The sequence below is a fragment of the Pelobates fuscus genome, chromosome 2 (assembly GCF_036172605.1).
Source record: "Pelobates fuscus isolate aPelFus1 chromosome 2, aPelFus1.pri, whole genome shotgun sequence".
Taxonomy (NCBI): Eukaryota; Metazoa; Chordata; class Amphibia; order Anura; family Pelobatidae; genus Pelobates; species Pelobates fuscus.
Genome location: NC_086318.1, coordinates 95006311 through 95023079, shown reverse-complemented (window position 1 = coordinate 95023079; position 16769 = coordinate 95006311). Strand labels below are relative to the sequence as shown.

At 37.6% G+C, this 16769-nt stretch overlaps 1 protein-coding gene across 1 annotated transcript in view; it reads right to left on the bottom strand.

Moving 5' to 3' along the window:
• Window positions 1–4754: 4754 nt before the first annotated feature.
• The window catches only part of HLTF (helicase like transcription factor), a 46506-nt gene continuing 34491 nt past the window's right edge, over window positions 4755–16769 (bottom strand). The window contains exons 16-24 of the mRNA XM_063441680.1: window positions 16202–16337; window positions 14582–14761; window positions 14020–14144; window positions 12874–13052; window positions 10888–11007; window positions 9618–9730; window positions 6822–7002; window positions 5113–5193; window positions 4755–5033 (exon numbers count right to left, since the gene is read on the bottom strand). Of these exons, the coding sequence (XP_063297750.1) occupies window positions 4881–5033; window positions 5113–5193; window positions 6822–7002; window positions 9618–9730; window positions 10888–11007; window positions 12874–13052; window positions 14020–14144; window positions 14582–14761; window positions 16202–16337 (1268 nt within the window). The 3' untranslated portion in view covers window positions 4755–4880. The remainder of the gene's footprint in view (window positions 5034–5112; window positions 5194–6821; window positions 7003–9617; window positions 9731–10887; window positions 11008–12873; window positions 13053–14019; window positions 14145–14581; window positions 14762–16201; window positions 16338–16769) is intronic.

The following is a 16769-nucleotide window of genomic DNA, read 5'->3' as shown; positions in this document are numbered from 1 at the left end:
CACAGTTTAAACTGGATACTTAATGCATCTGGACAAATGGTGCAAATTTGTGCTGATCAAATTGCAATCGGAATTAGCTTTGGCAAATATGATAATTGCCATTGTGGTCAGAATTATGCCATTTTCAACAGTGAATGCATATGCCAGTGAATTGTCTGGCATATGCATTCACCCAGCTATGGGCATGCTAGCAAAGTGTCTGGGATTAGCAGATGTGAAATATTGACAAAACGGATATTGCCAGCCAAGAATGGAGTATTCCAGCTGCTTATTAAACGCCCAGGGAGGAAGCCTTACAAAATACCTTTACAAAAAAAGTATTTATCTCTCAAGTTGAAATGGTTGTGTTTAGAGTGCATCTTTAATAGGTAATGGTATTTGCATGTGCGTTGATTGTTGATTATTTTAGTTTATAACAGCAACAGATAATCTTAATGTTTTGGATGTCGAATCATTGTAACAAGACCATCGTTTTTACAAACACACTCTTTTAAGCAACACAGCTTGAGAAACATTAAGAACTGATATACAATCACACATTTGCAATATTAAGTCATGAAAAAGTGTAAAATATAGACAAAATATTATCTTCACGGTATTGGCTAATATTCTTTTCCCTACTCCATCCTGGAGTTATGACTCAATAGGTGCTAAAGCATGTGACATTTTGTTTAGGGGAACCTCAATAGTAAGGAGGAATGCTGAAATAAAATCAACTGATACTAGTCTATATTAAACTACTGTAAAAGCAAGAAAAAAAATGTATTTAAGTTTTAAAAAATTAAGTGTAATTATAGAAACATAGAATGTGACGGCAGATAAGAACCATTCGGCCCATCTAGTCTGCCCAGTTTTCTAAATACTTTCATTAGTCCCTGGCCTTATCTTATAGTTAGGATAGCCTTATGCCTATCCCACGCATGCTTAAACTCCTTTACTGTGTTAACCTCTACCACTTCAGCTGGAAGGCTATTCCATGCATCCACTACCCTCTCAGTAAAGTAATACTTCCTGATATTTTTAAACCTTTGTCCCTCTAATTTAAGACTATGTCCTCTTGTTGTGGTAGTTTTTCTTCTTTTAAATATAGTCTCCTCCTTTACTGTGTCGATTCCCTTTATGTATTTAAATGTTTCTATCATATCCCCCCTGTCTCGTCTTTCCTCCAAGCTATACATGTTAAGTTCCTTTAACCTTTCCTGGTAAGTTTTATCCTGCAATCCATGAACCAGTTTAGTAGCCCTTCTTTGAACTCTCTCTAAGGTATCAATATCCTTCTGAAGATATGGTCTCCAGTACTGTGTACAGTACTCCAAGTGAGGTCTCACCAGTGTTCTGTACAATGGCATGAGCACTTCCCTCTTTCTACTGCTAATACCTCTCCCTATTCAACCAAACATTCTGCTAGCATTTCCTGCTGCTCTATTACATTGTCTGCCTACCTTTAAGTCATCAGAAATAATCACCTTTAAATCCCTTTCCTCAGATGTTGAGGTTAGGACTCTATCAAATATTCTGTACTCTGCCCTTGGGTTTTTACGTCCAAGATGCATTATCTTGCACTTATCCACATTAAATGTCAGTTGCCACAACTCTGACCATTTTTCTAGTTTACCTAAATCATTTGCCATTTGGCTTATCCCTCCTGGAACATCAACCCTGTTACATATCTTAGTATCATCTGCAAAAAAAGACACCTTACCATCAAGACCTTCTGCAATATCACCAATAAAAATATTAAAGAGAATGGGTCCAAGTACAGATCCCTGAGGTACCCCACTGGTGACAAGCCCAAGCTTCGAACATACTCCATTGACTACAACTCTCTGTTGCCTGTCACTCAGCCACTGCCTTACCCATTCAACAATATTGGAATCCAAACTCAAAGATTGCAGTTTATTGATAAGCCTTCTATGTGCAACAGTGTCAAAAGCCTTACTGAAATCTAGGTAAGCAATGTCTACTGTACCACCCTGATCTATAATTTTAGTTAACCAATCAAAAAAATCAATACGATTAGTTTGGCATGATCTCCCTGAAGTAAACCCATGTTGTCTCTGATCTTGAAATCCATGTGTTTTTAGATGTTCAACAATCCTATCCTTTAACATGGTTTCCATCACTTTCCCCACTACTGAAGTAAGGCTTACTGGCTTATAGTTGCCCGACTCCTCCCTATTACCTTTCTTGTGAATGGGTACAACATTTGCTAACTTCCAATCTTCTGGGACTACTCCTGTTAACAATGATTGGTTAAATAAATCTGTTAATGATTTTGCTAGTACACCACTAAGCTCTTTTAATTACTTTGGGTGTATTTCATCAGGTCCCATTGACTTATTTGTCTTTACTTTTGACAGTTGAAATAGAACCTCTTCCTCTGTAAACTCACGTGTAATAAATGACTAATTTATCCTTTCTTAACTGAGGTCCCTTTCCTTCATTTTCATCTGTAAATACTGAACAAAAATATTCATTGAGGCAGTCAGCTAGACCTTTATCCTCATCTACATACCTTCCTTCTTTTGTTTTTAATCTAACTAATCCTTGTATCTAAAAAAAAGTTTTGTCCCCTTTTTTTTACTGACTGTGCTATTTTCTCTTCTGTGCATGATTTGGAAGCTCTTATAACTTGCTTAGCCTCTATCTGCCTAATCTTATAGGTCATTCTGTCTTCCTCACTCTGTTTGTTTTTTTTTAAATTACTAAATGCTAACTTTTTGTTTTTTACTATTTTGGCCACGTCTGCAGAGTACCACGGTGGTTTCTTGAATTTTTTGCTTTTACTGACAAGCCTAATGCAATTTTCTGTTGCCTTCCGAAGTGCAACTTTTAAATAATCTCATTTCTCTTGAACTCCATTTAAATTGCTCCAGTCTGATAATGACTCCTTTACACATATTCTAATTTTAGAAAAGTCTGTTTTTCTAAAGTCTAAAACTTTTGTTTTTGTGTGGTGTGACTCAGTCACTGTTCTTATATGAAACCACACTGACTGATGATCACTGGATCCTAAACGTTCACGTACAGTAATATCTGTTAATATTTGTTAACACTAAATCTAGTATGGCCTCTTTACGAGTTGGCTCCTCAACGACTTGTTTTAGAGACAATCCCAGTAGGGAGGTTAGAATATGTGTGCTCCTGGCACAAGTAGCTATTTTTGTTTTCCAATTCACATCAGGAAGATTAAAGTCACCCATGATGATAACTGTAACGATAAACGTTTCCCTTGACTCCGTCCTTGACACGACTTCACTAATAAGGACTTACCAGACCCACACACGACGTCAGATCCAAAAACTTTTAGATGACGCCCAATTATATGATTGCTGGAGAACACTCCACTCGACCTCCAAAGACTACTCCTTTTCCCTGTCATGGGCACATACTCGAGGATAGATATGCTCTTCATGCCACAGATTTCTACACCTCATGCAAAAAAGTAATTATGGCCCAATCACATGGTCGGTCCATGCACCTCTAACACTGGAGATTCAGATCCCCTCTTTACCGCTTACATCTTTCCACTGGAAGCTAAATGACTTATTCTATTAGTTACTGTGGCGTCATTCAGTAATAAGAGACACACTTACTAACTATTTTTCAGACAACAATGACCCGGATATGTCCCCTACGATAATATGGGAAGCACACACGTGTACTAAGAGGTGAGATAATTGCGATAGCCTCCAAGCAGAAGCAGCTCAGGGAACTTCAGGTTAAAACACTCACGAGGGAAATAAGGAACCTGGAGACTGCCCACAAAGCTAATAGCACGATAGGCCTCTACTTACAGCTGACAGACAGACGCACAAAATTACAACAACTGCTCAATGCTCCAACTCTCTTAAAGCTAAATTCCCTTTCAAGCGGACAAACAAAGCGATAAAATACTTAGGGGTACAACTCCCGAGGACCCTATCCTCCCTATACGCCCTCAACTATGAACCTCTCTTAGAAACGATAACTCAAGACCTAGCACAATGGGCAAAACCCCAATTTGGGTGGCTCTGTAGGATAAACATCCTAAAAATGAAAAAAAAAAATTATAAACTAATCTGGGAACCCTGGAACGTGTTTATAGAGAAGAACACTCAGGGGTAGGGAAACTGACGCAACTGAGACCAAACAATGGTATGACCAGTAGTTAGCACAATACTCATCAGCTCCAGACTAAAACACCAACCCTACTAAAAGGGACAGACCTAGAGGTCTCTTTAATTATTGGCATATCTCCACACAAATCATGACTCAGGCAACATAGATTCACATCTTCACTGTAAGGATCCTAAACTGGATCTTAAGAAACCAAAAACATAAGTAGAGCTTGCCGACCAATCGGAATGTTTTGTACTATACCTGATAGATATATTTGTTTGACTGTGCCATTGCTAACTGAATTGAAGTTATAATACCATATGTACTGTTGATATAATGCACATTGTTACTTACCTATATAATTCTTTAATTTTGTAAACCTTTTTCTCAAGACTGACACAATGTATCTAACTCACAGTTGACTATGTCCATAAACGTGAGAAATGATTGTTATTTATTTATACATAATGAAAAAATAAAAAATATAAATAAATAAAAAAGTGGGATTTAAAAACAAAAACAAAAAAAAACGAATAAAACGAAATTAGTGGGTAAATTCAAAAAGAATAAACAAGCTAATTTTAGTGGAGGAAGTTCAGCATTAAATTGTCATGGGTATTAGTGATTTTTGTCTGTTAGATTATCGTCAAGTTTTTTTTATTTTTTTATTATTCAATGGTGAACTTATTATATATTTTTTTAAAGACAAACTCTTTAAAATGTAATGAAAAATACATCTTTCTGTAGAAATACATTTGGATAAAAATGTTGTTGACTCTTCAAAAATCCACAAGGGTTCTTATTTCAGCAATTCTGGCCTGTTTCATTTCATTAGAGGTTTGCTTCTTTGTTCCAAAAGCCCCAGCGGCGAGTTCTCTTTTTTTATCCTGAATTTTTAGCATATTTTCTTCAACAGAATCCTTAACAACAAACTGAAAGCAAATATTTATTAATAGGAAAGTTTTTAGTTTTTTTATAAGTATAATTAACTTGACAGTCAACATGAATTACCTTGGTAATAATAACCTCTTTGGTTTGTCCAAGCCTGTGACACCGATCAAAACATTGTTCCTCAGCTGCGGGATTCCATGCCTACAATGTCACAACAGAATGTTACATTAAAACATTTTCGCTATGGTGCAGGGTCAAGAAAACATGTAAAAGATAAAACACAACACAGATTTCCATCTTGGTCTGAGCTGTACAAAACACCAGGTTGAGACAGTTATGCATTCAGCATTTTAGCTCTGACCGGTCTGTGTCCTTAATTTGTCAATATGGATAATCTGAAGGGAAAAAAAAACAAAACAAAAAAAAAAACACCTTTGCAATAGAATATAAATTTTATTTTAGAAATGTATGTCACACGAAGACAACTGTTTATGTAATGTGCCAAAACAAATTGTAAGCTGGAGGTGGTGTGTAGAACATTCTGTAAAGTGGAATAAGATAAAAAAAAAATATAAGGGTACATGAATAAGGACGGATATAATGGTTAACCCTGGAACAACAACTTTAGTTGATTTAGTGAGCTGATGTGGGTGCTGTGACATTGTTAAATCAAGTATTTCCTTAAGGCAAAAAATGTTAGAAGCATGTACTAACAAAGACTTTTTCTGAGAAAACAGCTCTTTGAAATGATGTTTTAGTTTTGAGGACAACTATAAGGAAATAATACCCATACTGTATAATCCTTCTGATTTCTAACCATCACAAATATTGGTAATGAACATACATTCGTACACAAAATGCAAAGTGTTTGAAATGATATTTTCCTGATTACAGTTCCCAAATTCACCAAGTGTAAATGGAATGTGGTCTGACTAGAATGATATTTATAAGAAACATTGTATCCTCTGTGCAGATGTCTGTCACACCAGACATCTGAGCATGCATGCTTGCTTTTATTTAGGATATAGGAAGGGAACAGAAAATATATGAAGGAGATGGCAGGGTACACCAATAATTGAAAATTAATTGGCACAGAACTGGAAAGAGGGTTGTAAAAATTAAGAGCTCTTGAAAATACTTATTTTTTTCTTTTATGAATACATTCAGCTTAATGTGGAAAATGTCCGTCATTGAACCTGGAAAAACACACAGGGTTACTCACTAAAGTGAGAATTCAAAGTGAATTTCAAGCCAAATAGCTGGACTGCAAACATAGCTGATTTAGAGCATGTCTCCAGTCTCTGTACTAAAGTGGCGCCATCCCTACAGATTTTTCATTCTGTTTAAAAAGATATTCCAAGCAAAATAAACAAGGCTGCAGAGGGTGTGTGATGTCAGCAGCCAATCTGTGATTTGCTGCGTAGCTCTCAACTTTTCACTGTGTTGGAAAGAGTAAAAGGTTCCTTTTTAATATTATGAATGCAGTATGTGCTTACTTGCACAAAGTTAGCTAGTTCTCTACCAGGTTCTCAAGGCACACCACCAGTCCCAAACTAAAGCATTTCCCAATTTTGCACCAATGGATTTACTGAAGACCATTGTTAGTAACCACTAAGCTAGAAATATTTTATTCACCTATCATGAAAAAAACTTAAATAAATGTAAAAATGACTCGCACAACATATAAAAGTTTTTTTTTTTTTTTTTTTTTTTTTAAATGCTGTAGGCTGGCTTGTAGGCACTATATGCCACTTTAAAACTGCCAGCCTTGTATTTTCTCTGTGAAATCCGTAAAAGAGAGATCATGTTTGTATAACACAATTACTTACAGGATCCATTAAAAATAATCGAGAAGCTGCTGTCAGATTTAAACCTACGCCTCCGGCCTTCAATGAGAGCAACATTATGGTTGGAGACTCGGCATCACTGCTCTGGAAACACTTTATTGCTTCTGTTCGTTTTTTCTGTGTCATCGAGCCATCCAAGCGTGTAAAGATGAAACCAGACTCTCTACACACAAAAATGAGGACAGTAGTAAGGTTTCTATGGCTACAGACATTGCATGTATGAAAAATTCTGACCTGGCACCAATCCTGTATTGCTCTGCATAACAAAAATAGGTTACATAACCGTAAGGAGAGAGGACAGAAAGAAGGCTAAACATGTGGTTAGAAATTGTTACATAATGTTGCACTTTTAAGCCTCTGATACATTTAAATCTATCTGCATTTTACAGCTATAATTTACAAGAAGCTCAGAATAGCATTTACAAGCTTTGAATATCATGAGAAGGACAATCTATTCCTTATATTATAGAATTTAATAGTATTGAATATATTTCCTTTTGTAAGGTCTTATGGTATGAAACACACCTTTGAGACCAGTGGACATTGAATTAAAGTAATGTTTATTTTTTGCTCACAACTCACATTGTGCCTTTAGGGGTGTGTCATGTTGCTGACACGCCGAAACGCGCGTTGAGCTAGACTTTATAATTTAATTTAATTTATTTACACTCTTTTTGGTAGCACTTATGGATTTGATTTAATTTATTTAATTTAAATTTATTTTTAGCTATTAGGACAGGCAGGGTTTCTGGTCTTAGTAGGCACTGGCTGCTCCTATAGTGCCGAGGTACTTAGGTTCTGACCTCTTTACTTAGCGGTTTTTGCTTAGGTTAATTTGGAATCTGTGTGTCCCCCCTTAGAGGTCTCTCGCTGCTCTGCACTGCAAGGGTTTTGGTCGGCAGGGTTGCTGGTTTTAGTAGGCACTGGCTGCTCCTATAGTGCCGAGGTACTTAGGTTCTGACCTCTTCATTTAGCATTTTCTGCTTAAATTGGGATTTGTGTGTCCCTCTTTAGAGGTCTCTCGCTGCTCTGCATTACAAGGGCTTTGGTCTGGGGGAGCTTTAGGGACTCTGGTCACAGTAGGCACTAGTGGTTCTCATATAGTGCCGAGGTATTTGGGTCAGTCCTCTCCATTCAGTAGTCCTGTTAAGGTTTACATTGGGACCTTGTGCGTGTCCCCTGGTAAAGGATCTTTCCCTTTATTGCTCCTCCACTCGTTACAAGCTCTACCTACCAGTCCAGATCCCTCCACTAGGGTTAAGGGGATTCCATCTAGCTGAGGACATAACCAGGCAACCTCCCAATTTTAAGGAGGACCTGTGACACTATTTGTCCCTTGTCTGCTGGTATTACCCCTTACCTTTGCTCTACCTGTCCTATTCTTCTCCTATTGTTTGTTTTCCTCCCCTTAGGATTATTAAAGGTAGGGACTCCCCATTTTCATTATAACTCTCCACCCCAGGGACTCTCTTCAGTCTCTTCTTCTTTTTCTATTTACTTACATTTAAGGGTTATCCCCTTCTGGGAGAGTTATTACAGGGCACCGTGACACTTGTCCACCGGTCTTTTTCCTGACCTCTGCACAAGTGACACCATCTATTTAGTAGAGTTTAAAGGAACACTCCACTCCATAACAACTTAAGCACATGCTATAAGGGCAAGCATATCCAGGACCCTTCTTATCTTCAGGGGTTTAACGGTTTTGTAATGGTTTAAGCCAGAAGTTGGAACTCTGACACCCCAAATTGCTTCTGTCCATTGGCTTCCTTCCTCTCTGCATTGCACAAAGAGGAAGGTTTAAGCAGCCAGTCAGAGATTGACACACTCAGCCTATCACTGGCCACCCATTGAGAAAAATAGTAAATACAGTTTTAGTAAGAGCCAAAGTGTTCAGGAGTTAAACTGTTTAGCAACAGTTTAACCTTGAAATTGTGGAAACTACTGCTCTTAGAGCGCAGAGGAGTGGGCAGTGGTGACCCAATTTTGAGAAGAAACCTTTGCAAAACGGTTTAACTCCTGAACACTTTGGCCCCCATGAAAACCTAAAAGAACACTATAGGGTCAGGAACACAAATGTGCATTCCTGACACTATAGTGTTAAAATCACTATCTAGCCCCACTGGCCTCCTAATATAATAAAATCTTACCTAATTCCAGTGCCAAAGCAGATCCGCCGGTGCTGGCTCCGCCTCTGATCTGGTTCTTTGGCTGACAGGAGTGATTATCTTAGCCAATCACAATGCGGAGCCAAACATCACCCTAGCCAATTAGCATCTCATCATAGTGAAGCATTGAATTAATGCATCTCTATGGGGAAAGTTCACAGTCTCCATACAGAGCATGCACCACTCACTCAGGAAGCACCTCTAGAGGCAGTCTGAGGAGTGGCCACTATAGGTGTTCCAAGCCTGCAATGTAAACACTACCTTTTCCCTGAAAAGGCATTATTTACATGAAAATACCTGCAGGGACATTCTATAGACACCAGGACAACTACAATAAGCTGTAGCTGTTCTGGTGATTATAGTGCCCCTTGGTGTTCCATTAAATAATTTTTAAGTAAGTGTCTAATAAAACACTTTCTGTGATAGATATATGTGTTCCTCTGCCCACCAATGCCATATAATATACAATATGACAATGAGAAGTTGGATACAACACATTTTGTATTTCCCAACATTTCAATCAAATTCTGCAGCAATCAGTCTTTAAAAAACAAAACATTCTACATTATTCTTTTAATTGATCCCTAATGAAGAAAAAAGTGTCCTGTCTTACCGAAGAGCTGTTTCTATTAGTGATAAGAAGTTGGTAAACTGTGAAACAATTATACTTTTTATACGAGGATCCTTATTCCTTTGTTCAGTCAATGCATACATTAGGGCATTTATCTGAAAAATTAAACCAAGAGTAAAACATTCATGTTTATTCAAAATATCACAGACAGATTTACGGCACTGTCTAATTATCAACTTAAAGGAACCCAAATGTATTCCTGACCCTATAGTGTTAAAAACACCATCTAGCCCCCAGGTTCCATATATATATATATATATATATATATATATATATTTATTTTAAAATCTTACTTTTGTTCAAGTTTTCTGCTGCTAGGTCTGCCCCTGATCTGCCTGTTTGGCTGACATCATCAGAAGTGTTGCTTTGAGCCAATCACAAGGCTTTCCCATAGGATTGGCTGAGAATGTCAAGGAGGCAAATCAGGGGCAGAGCCAGCAGAAATCAAACACAGCCCTGGCCAATCAGTATCTCATCATAGAGATGTATTGAATCAATGCGTCTCTATCTGGAAAGTTCAGTGTCTCCATGCAGAGGGAGGAAACACTGTGCAGCACTGCCCCAGGAAGCACCTCTGGTAGCTATCTGAGGAGTTGCTAGTGGAGTTATCCCTAGGCTGTAATGTAAACACTGCTTTTATCCAGTGTTTGCTGCACAAATCCTGAAGGGAATGATTATACTAACAAGAAAAAAATACAATAAGCTGTAGTTGATCTGGTGACTATGGTGTCCCTTTAAGTTGTGCTGCCTAGAGTAGTTTAAAGTACTATAAAACAAAACTACTGAAGTCTAGCTGAGGAATGCGTGGGTTAAATGTGCCAATCCCATTCCTGAAGGGAAGGGTCTAATACAAAACAAATACAAACCAGGTTCTCAACCAAACAGCTCAGCGAAAACTATATGCTGTGACGAGTGTAATGGGTTTCCCCAAACTAAGCTTTTTAGCATATTTCCACTGGAGACTAGATTAGGTGAATGGGGAGCTGCCTCGTGAATAATAAATTAGGCACTATAAAATGAGTGAACTCAGTATGTATATGACTCCTTTAAAATATATTTAGCTTAATAATTAACCTCAAAGGCTGAGATTTATCAAAGAACAGGTACTATCCTGGGAAAGTGCTAAATGTTCATTGTCTTTCCAAGTTGATAGGTCCTTATTTAGAACTTTACACCACACCAGCACCTGTTTTTGCCTTAATGAATTTATAATGTAATTTGTTTTATTATCTGACAGTACGGCAGTGCTTACTTTAGAACTTGACATCCACTTTTGCTCTTGCTTCAAAAGAGACTCTGGCTCCTCTTCTGGACATTCCACAAGATGTTCCTGGCATATGTTTCCTCGGCATAGTGGGCATTTGGCATTCGGCTGAAAGTTTGCAACCACAAATTAGTCTACTTGAGCAAAATTGCAAGGTTTGCAGAATGACCAGAAATCTGGGTGTATGAACATGCTTTTTCTTTTCATGTCTTGCTATCCCTGACTTACATAATACTTATATAGTTAGAATCTACAATGCAGCACATTTAATAAGCAATATCAACTCAGCGGTTCTAATATTTTTATTACTTTGATTCGTTTTTCCATTTAAATAATTTTCACATCACATCACAAACAAAGCTTAAAACATATGAGACATGACTCCAATAAACTCACTGACATAAAACAGAGTCTCTTTCCTAAAGGCAGTGCAGGGGCAATTAACATGACGTGCAGAATCATGAATCAGTAATTTCTTTTTTATGAATAGTCCATGTTTAGAAAATATTTATTGTGGCTTTAATTGCAGCACAACTGAAACATATAGGAGAAAGGGCATCTATTAAAGGGACACTATAGTCACTAAAACAACTATAACTTAAAGATGCAGTTTTGGTGTGTAGATCATGCCCCTGCAGTCTCACTGCTCAATTATCTGCCATTTAGGAGTTAAATCACTTTGTTTATGCAGCCAAGGCACACCCCTCCTTGAATGTTACTTACACAGCCATCTTAAACACTTCCTGTAAAGAGTCATCTAATGTTTACACTTCCCATATTGCAAATTATTTTAATTAAGAATTTCCTCTATCCTGCTCTGCAAATAGCTTACTAGACCCCGCAGGAGCCTCCTGCATGTAATTCCAGTTAAATTTACAGTAAGTTACATCTGTTTGAAAATTAAACCGCTTTTTCCACATAGGCTGTATTAGTTGCAGAAGGGAGGTGTGTAAAGGACTGCATAAACAAACAAAAATGAATTAAATCCTAGATTGCAGTAAATTGAGCAGTGAAACTTCAGTTGCATGACCTATACACAAACATTTCTATATTAAAGGGACACTATAGGTACCCTGACCACTTCATCTCATTGAAGTGGCCTGGGTGAACTGTCCCAGGTCTCTTAAACCTGAGCAGGTAATTATTTCAGTGCTTAACAAAACTGCAAGAACTACCTGCTAGGGTTAACTCCACTTCTAGTAGCTGTCTACCAAACAGCCACGATAGGGAGTTCCGAGCGGTTAGGCGACTTTTGGTCACCTGACGCTGGACATCCTCACGCTATGCATGGGGATGTCCAGATTCATCCGAATACACATAGGAAAGTATTGAATAATGCTTTCCTATGGGGAAATCCTAATGCATCTCAAGTTGTTTTGGGTACTATAGTGTCCCCTGGACATATCTGTTACTGTATATCAATGATGTTTGTAATACGTGCAGTCAAGGATGCAAAGGTCCAAAGATGTAGAGACATCATTAACCATGTTCATTAATCAACAAACTAGTTCAAAATAGTCCACAGTGTCTCAGATTTTAAATATTATAATAACTCATTTTATGGACCTTGAAAGCATGAAATGCTGAGCTGATTCAGTGTCTAATGAATCAACTTAGAACCCTCCAATCTTTTTCAGCAAATGGCTAACATAAGGGTTGTAAGGGATAAGTAGTTAAAAGGTGAGCTGATAGGCTTCTCTAAAGAATTGTGTTTTCAGGGATTTCCTCAAGGACTGCAAAAGCAAAAACTTGAATGTAAAGTGGAAGGGCATTCCAAGGCAAAACCCTGCATTATATTTTGACCTACTTTACCTTACAAGTATTAAAAGCTGAAAATGACCCTGTCAGAATGTATTTGCCTATTACAGTAGTACAGACACAGGAAGGGCATGTAGCATCAATTCACTCATGGTATATAGTGTCATTAAACCTTCTGGGGGAGGGGAAAACCTTTCTCAAAAAACTAATACTAACCCGCTCACTGTGTATAACTTGACAAATGCACGGCTTACAAAACACATGTGCGCAGTGAGTTATAACTGGCATGTTCAAAGATTCCAAACAAATGGCACATTCTTCATCTGAACCAGAACTCAAAACTATTTTCATCTTATTTACTAGCTTCTCACGTAGCTCTTCTTGGGTGCCATCGCCTGGTAAAAGAAATCATTCCAATGTTAATTGATGCTCCAACACAACTTGTGACCTTTGTATGTTACATCTAAGACTTGGCAAGAAAACAAAACACCTTTGCTTAATTTCCTTCTGTAGCAATTAACTTGGGAATGTGTCATACATATTACAATCTGTGATATGTAGCTACCATTGATCTACTGGATGCCCTGCTCTGTGTGTTAGATCATTTATTTCTAGGATTTATATCTTCAATCTGAATTTACACAGCTATCTAACGAAGCAAAGCTGCTAAACAATTGTTAGCTACAAGCTATGGAAGGATACACACTGCACATGCTTGCAGAAGATATTAGAGCAATCAGACAAGACTGTGGTGAAGGTAAGGGAGCTTGTTAAGTTGTCACCTCTACACACATCACCCTAATAGATCCTTCAATTGCTTTAACTTGGGAAAAAGGCATTGTCACTAACAGAAATTGACCATACACCACAACCTCTACAGCTCATTTTTGTGGTTATGATGCAAAGAAAGTGTTATTCACCTTAGTCAGCATCAAACAGTTTTTGAGTGGTTTAACAAAAACTGGGGCTCTCACAGAGCCTAACGTTATGCACTTCTGCAGCACAGGTAATGCAGAAGTGGATTGTATTAGCTGTCCAAATGTGGACAACATAGGCTGAGAACCCTGGCTAGAGTGGCATGTTGTCATTAACTGGGGAGAAATGGCGCCAGAAACTCACTGCATCATAGCCACCACAATGAGCTGTAGTGCATCCTCTGCTCCCATTACTTTCTGATACATTTTACCCTTCTAGTGCGGAGCACAAACGACACAAGCATGTGACCTCCATGTTTATTAATAAGGATGAATGCACAAGCGCAAAACAAGTCTGAAAGACAGTCATTCCTCAAACAAGCTCATGGCATTGCATTTGGCATTGTCATTTCTATCAACGAGCAACCATTTAATAATCAGCACTAACCTGTAGAAGCAACTGAAGACAATGTACTTGAAACAAGATGGGGATGACAGCAAAGTTGCCTTAATCTCACCAATACGACAAGGACATCTGCATAGTGGGCAAGGACTGTACCTTCATTGAAATACCTGGAAGCCATCGCATACATTTTCAAGATATAGTATGGAACAAATAAAGTAAATGCAATTCAAAACCTCAAAGACTACACAGGCGTTAGTAGCTGAACAGTGTAATTTCATGCCAATGTGATATCCTTCCACATCAATAAGATATTTAAAACATAAACATTTGTTTATACAAGTCCATTCCAGAAATTTTTGCATGCATAACAGACATAGAAGTTTAATCACTAAGCAGTGCTTTGTTGAGACTTGAACTAAGAATTTTAATACATTAAGGCCAGTTGAAAGCAAAAAATATACACTTCAGTTATGTTTTTGACTATACTTTTCAAGCCTAACTTATGCAAATTAATTTTTCAGTTTGTTAAAATTCCCTATTCAATTAAAAAAAAAAAAAACATATGCCCAATATGCCTTACTGGAGCTTGAACTTCTACCCTTACCTGCTAATAATAGCTTTCCCTTCATCCCTCATTGAGTTATAGATATGTCTTTCTTCATCAGAGAGTTCTAGGCGCTGAATAAAGACTTTACGCTCCGGCAGCTCCAGCACAGGCTTCCCTTTGATTTTACTGGTTTTTGTTCTTCTCAGAGTAATATTTTTAATGAGGCTTTGTAACCGGCTACAAGAAAAAAATGCTTTAATTAACAAAAAAGTAGATTTTAGAGGAGCTAATGTTCTGCAAAATAACAGAAACCATTCCAAAATAAATTAATTATAAAAGTTCTATTCAACTCCCGTCACCCACACTGGTGGGTTTAACAATGAATTGCACACATGCACATACTTTGGCTATTAACCCCTCAGCTACTTCACTGCAATCAGACTTAAAGGGGCACTCCAGGCACCCAGTCTACTGCCCATTGGAGTGATCTGGGTGCCAACTCCCACCATCCTTAACCCTGCAAGTGTAATTATAAGTTTTTATTATCTGGAATAATTACCTTGCAGGGTTAAGTCCTCCACTATAGGCTGTCTATCAGACAGTCACTAGATGGACTTCCGTGTTCTTAGAACAAGAAAAGTGTTTTAAACTACGCTGGATGTCCTCACGCTAAGCCTGAGAATCTACAGGGTTGCCAGAATCCCCATAGGAAAGTATTGGAGGTCTCCCCCGCCGGCTGCCGTTGGCGGGGAGGAGCGTGGCCAGATCCTGACCCAGCACCGAGGGATATGTTTTCCTGGCACTGGAGAGTCCCTTTAAGTAGCATTCGAAGGAAAAAATATATTTATTTTTTTTAACCAGAAAGTGCATGCATGCTGTCAATTCATAGCAAACCCCCATTTTAAAAACAAAACAAAAAATATTAAATGTAGCTGTAAGTCCTCACAGCAGCCCAATATACCACTTCTGAGATCAGCATTACAGATCCAATCCAAACCCTTCTCACAGAGAAGCACTGGAGATCTGCACATGCGTAACAATCAATGCACTCCTAGAACCCACATTTCTTATAAAGAAGCACTGAACCCAGTGCTTCACTCTGAGAATCACTGCCTGCATTCAGCATCATCACGCTGTATATAATGACTATTGTACAACGCTGTGAAAATTGTTGTCACTTTATAAATAATAATAGTGTTGTCAGAGAAAAAGGACAGTGTCTAGATTTCAAAACCAATACATCATGTTGTTGTGGTTTTGTGCTGAGAGTGTCCCTTTATATATTTTTTAATTACATCCCTGAACAGTCTGGCATTCATTCCTGATCCAAGCCCTAAGATACATTAGGATCCTTATATACCGACTTTAATTTGGATAATGCTAAAATTAAATTTAGTGAACTCTCTCTAAACTTTTGTCTCAGAACCTGTACTTGTATTCCGCTAAGTTTTTTCTTTAAATTTGCTATATCAAATATTCTTGTACTTAGTATTTAAATGCAAAGAAGGTACAAGGCATTGCTCCTTTTGTAGCATGAAAAATAAGCCACACTATAGGAAGTATAATGTATGTTACATTTTGCAATAAGTTTTAGTTCACATGTTTTCAGTTAAAACTTGAGCCTCTATCAAAAGACCTGGGAGATTATACATACTGCCTTATTTGGTATTTTCTTACCTAAGACCTCCTTGGTCCCCCATGGTCACCGGCCTCTGGATTGTACGATGCCACCATTCTCTCTCAGTAAATGGTTTTAATTTTAAGAAAGACAGAAGAGACCATAAATCCTTCAGGGAATTTTGGATAGGTGTACCTACATTATAAAAACATTAAAAAGTAGCAGAACAACAATCAGTACCCAAAAAAATAAAAATACAAACAACTGAATAACTTGCATACTATCTTTTGTTTTATAAAATGAAGATAAGTGATCTTGGTACAGTATCCACTAACTATCAAGGAGCAAGACGTGAACCTTTTTTACATATCAATGATCAGACAGTATTTATGCTTAAAGTCAATTATACCCATTTACACAATAGAGATTAAACACTATGTATATTCAACATGTTGGGCCTTTTAAAGTGCACATATGTAAAACAATGAGATGTTGGTAATTTATACAACATTATATCATTTTAGATTTTTACAATAGATCCTTATATTTTGCTGTTCACATTGAAAACACAGATACAATTTTAGGTTAGGATGTAAGCTTTAGAAGAGGAATGAAAACAATATCCAA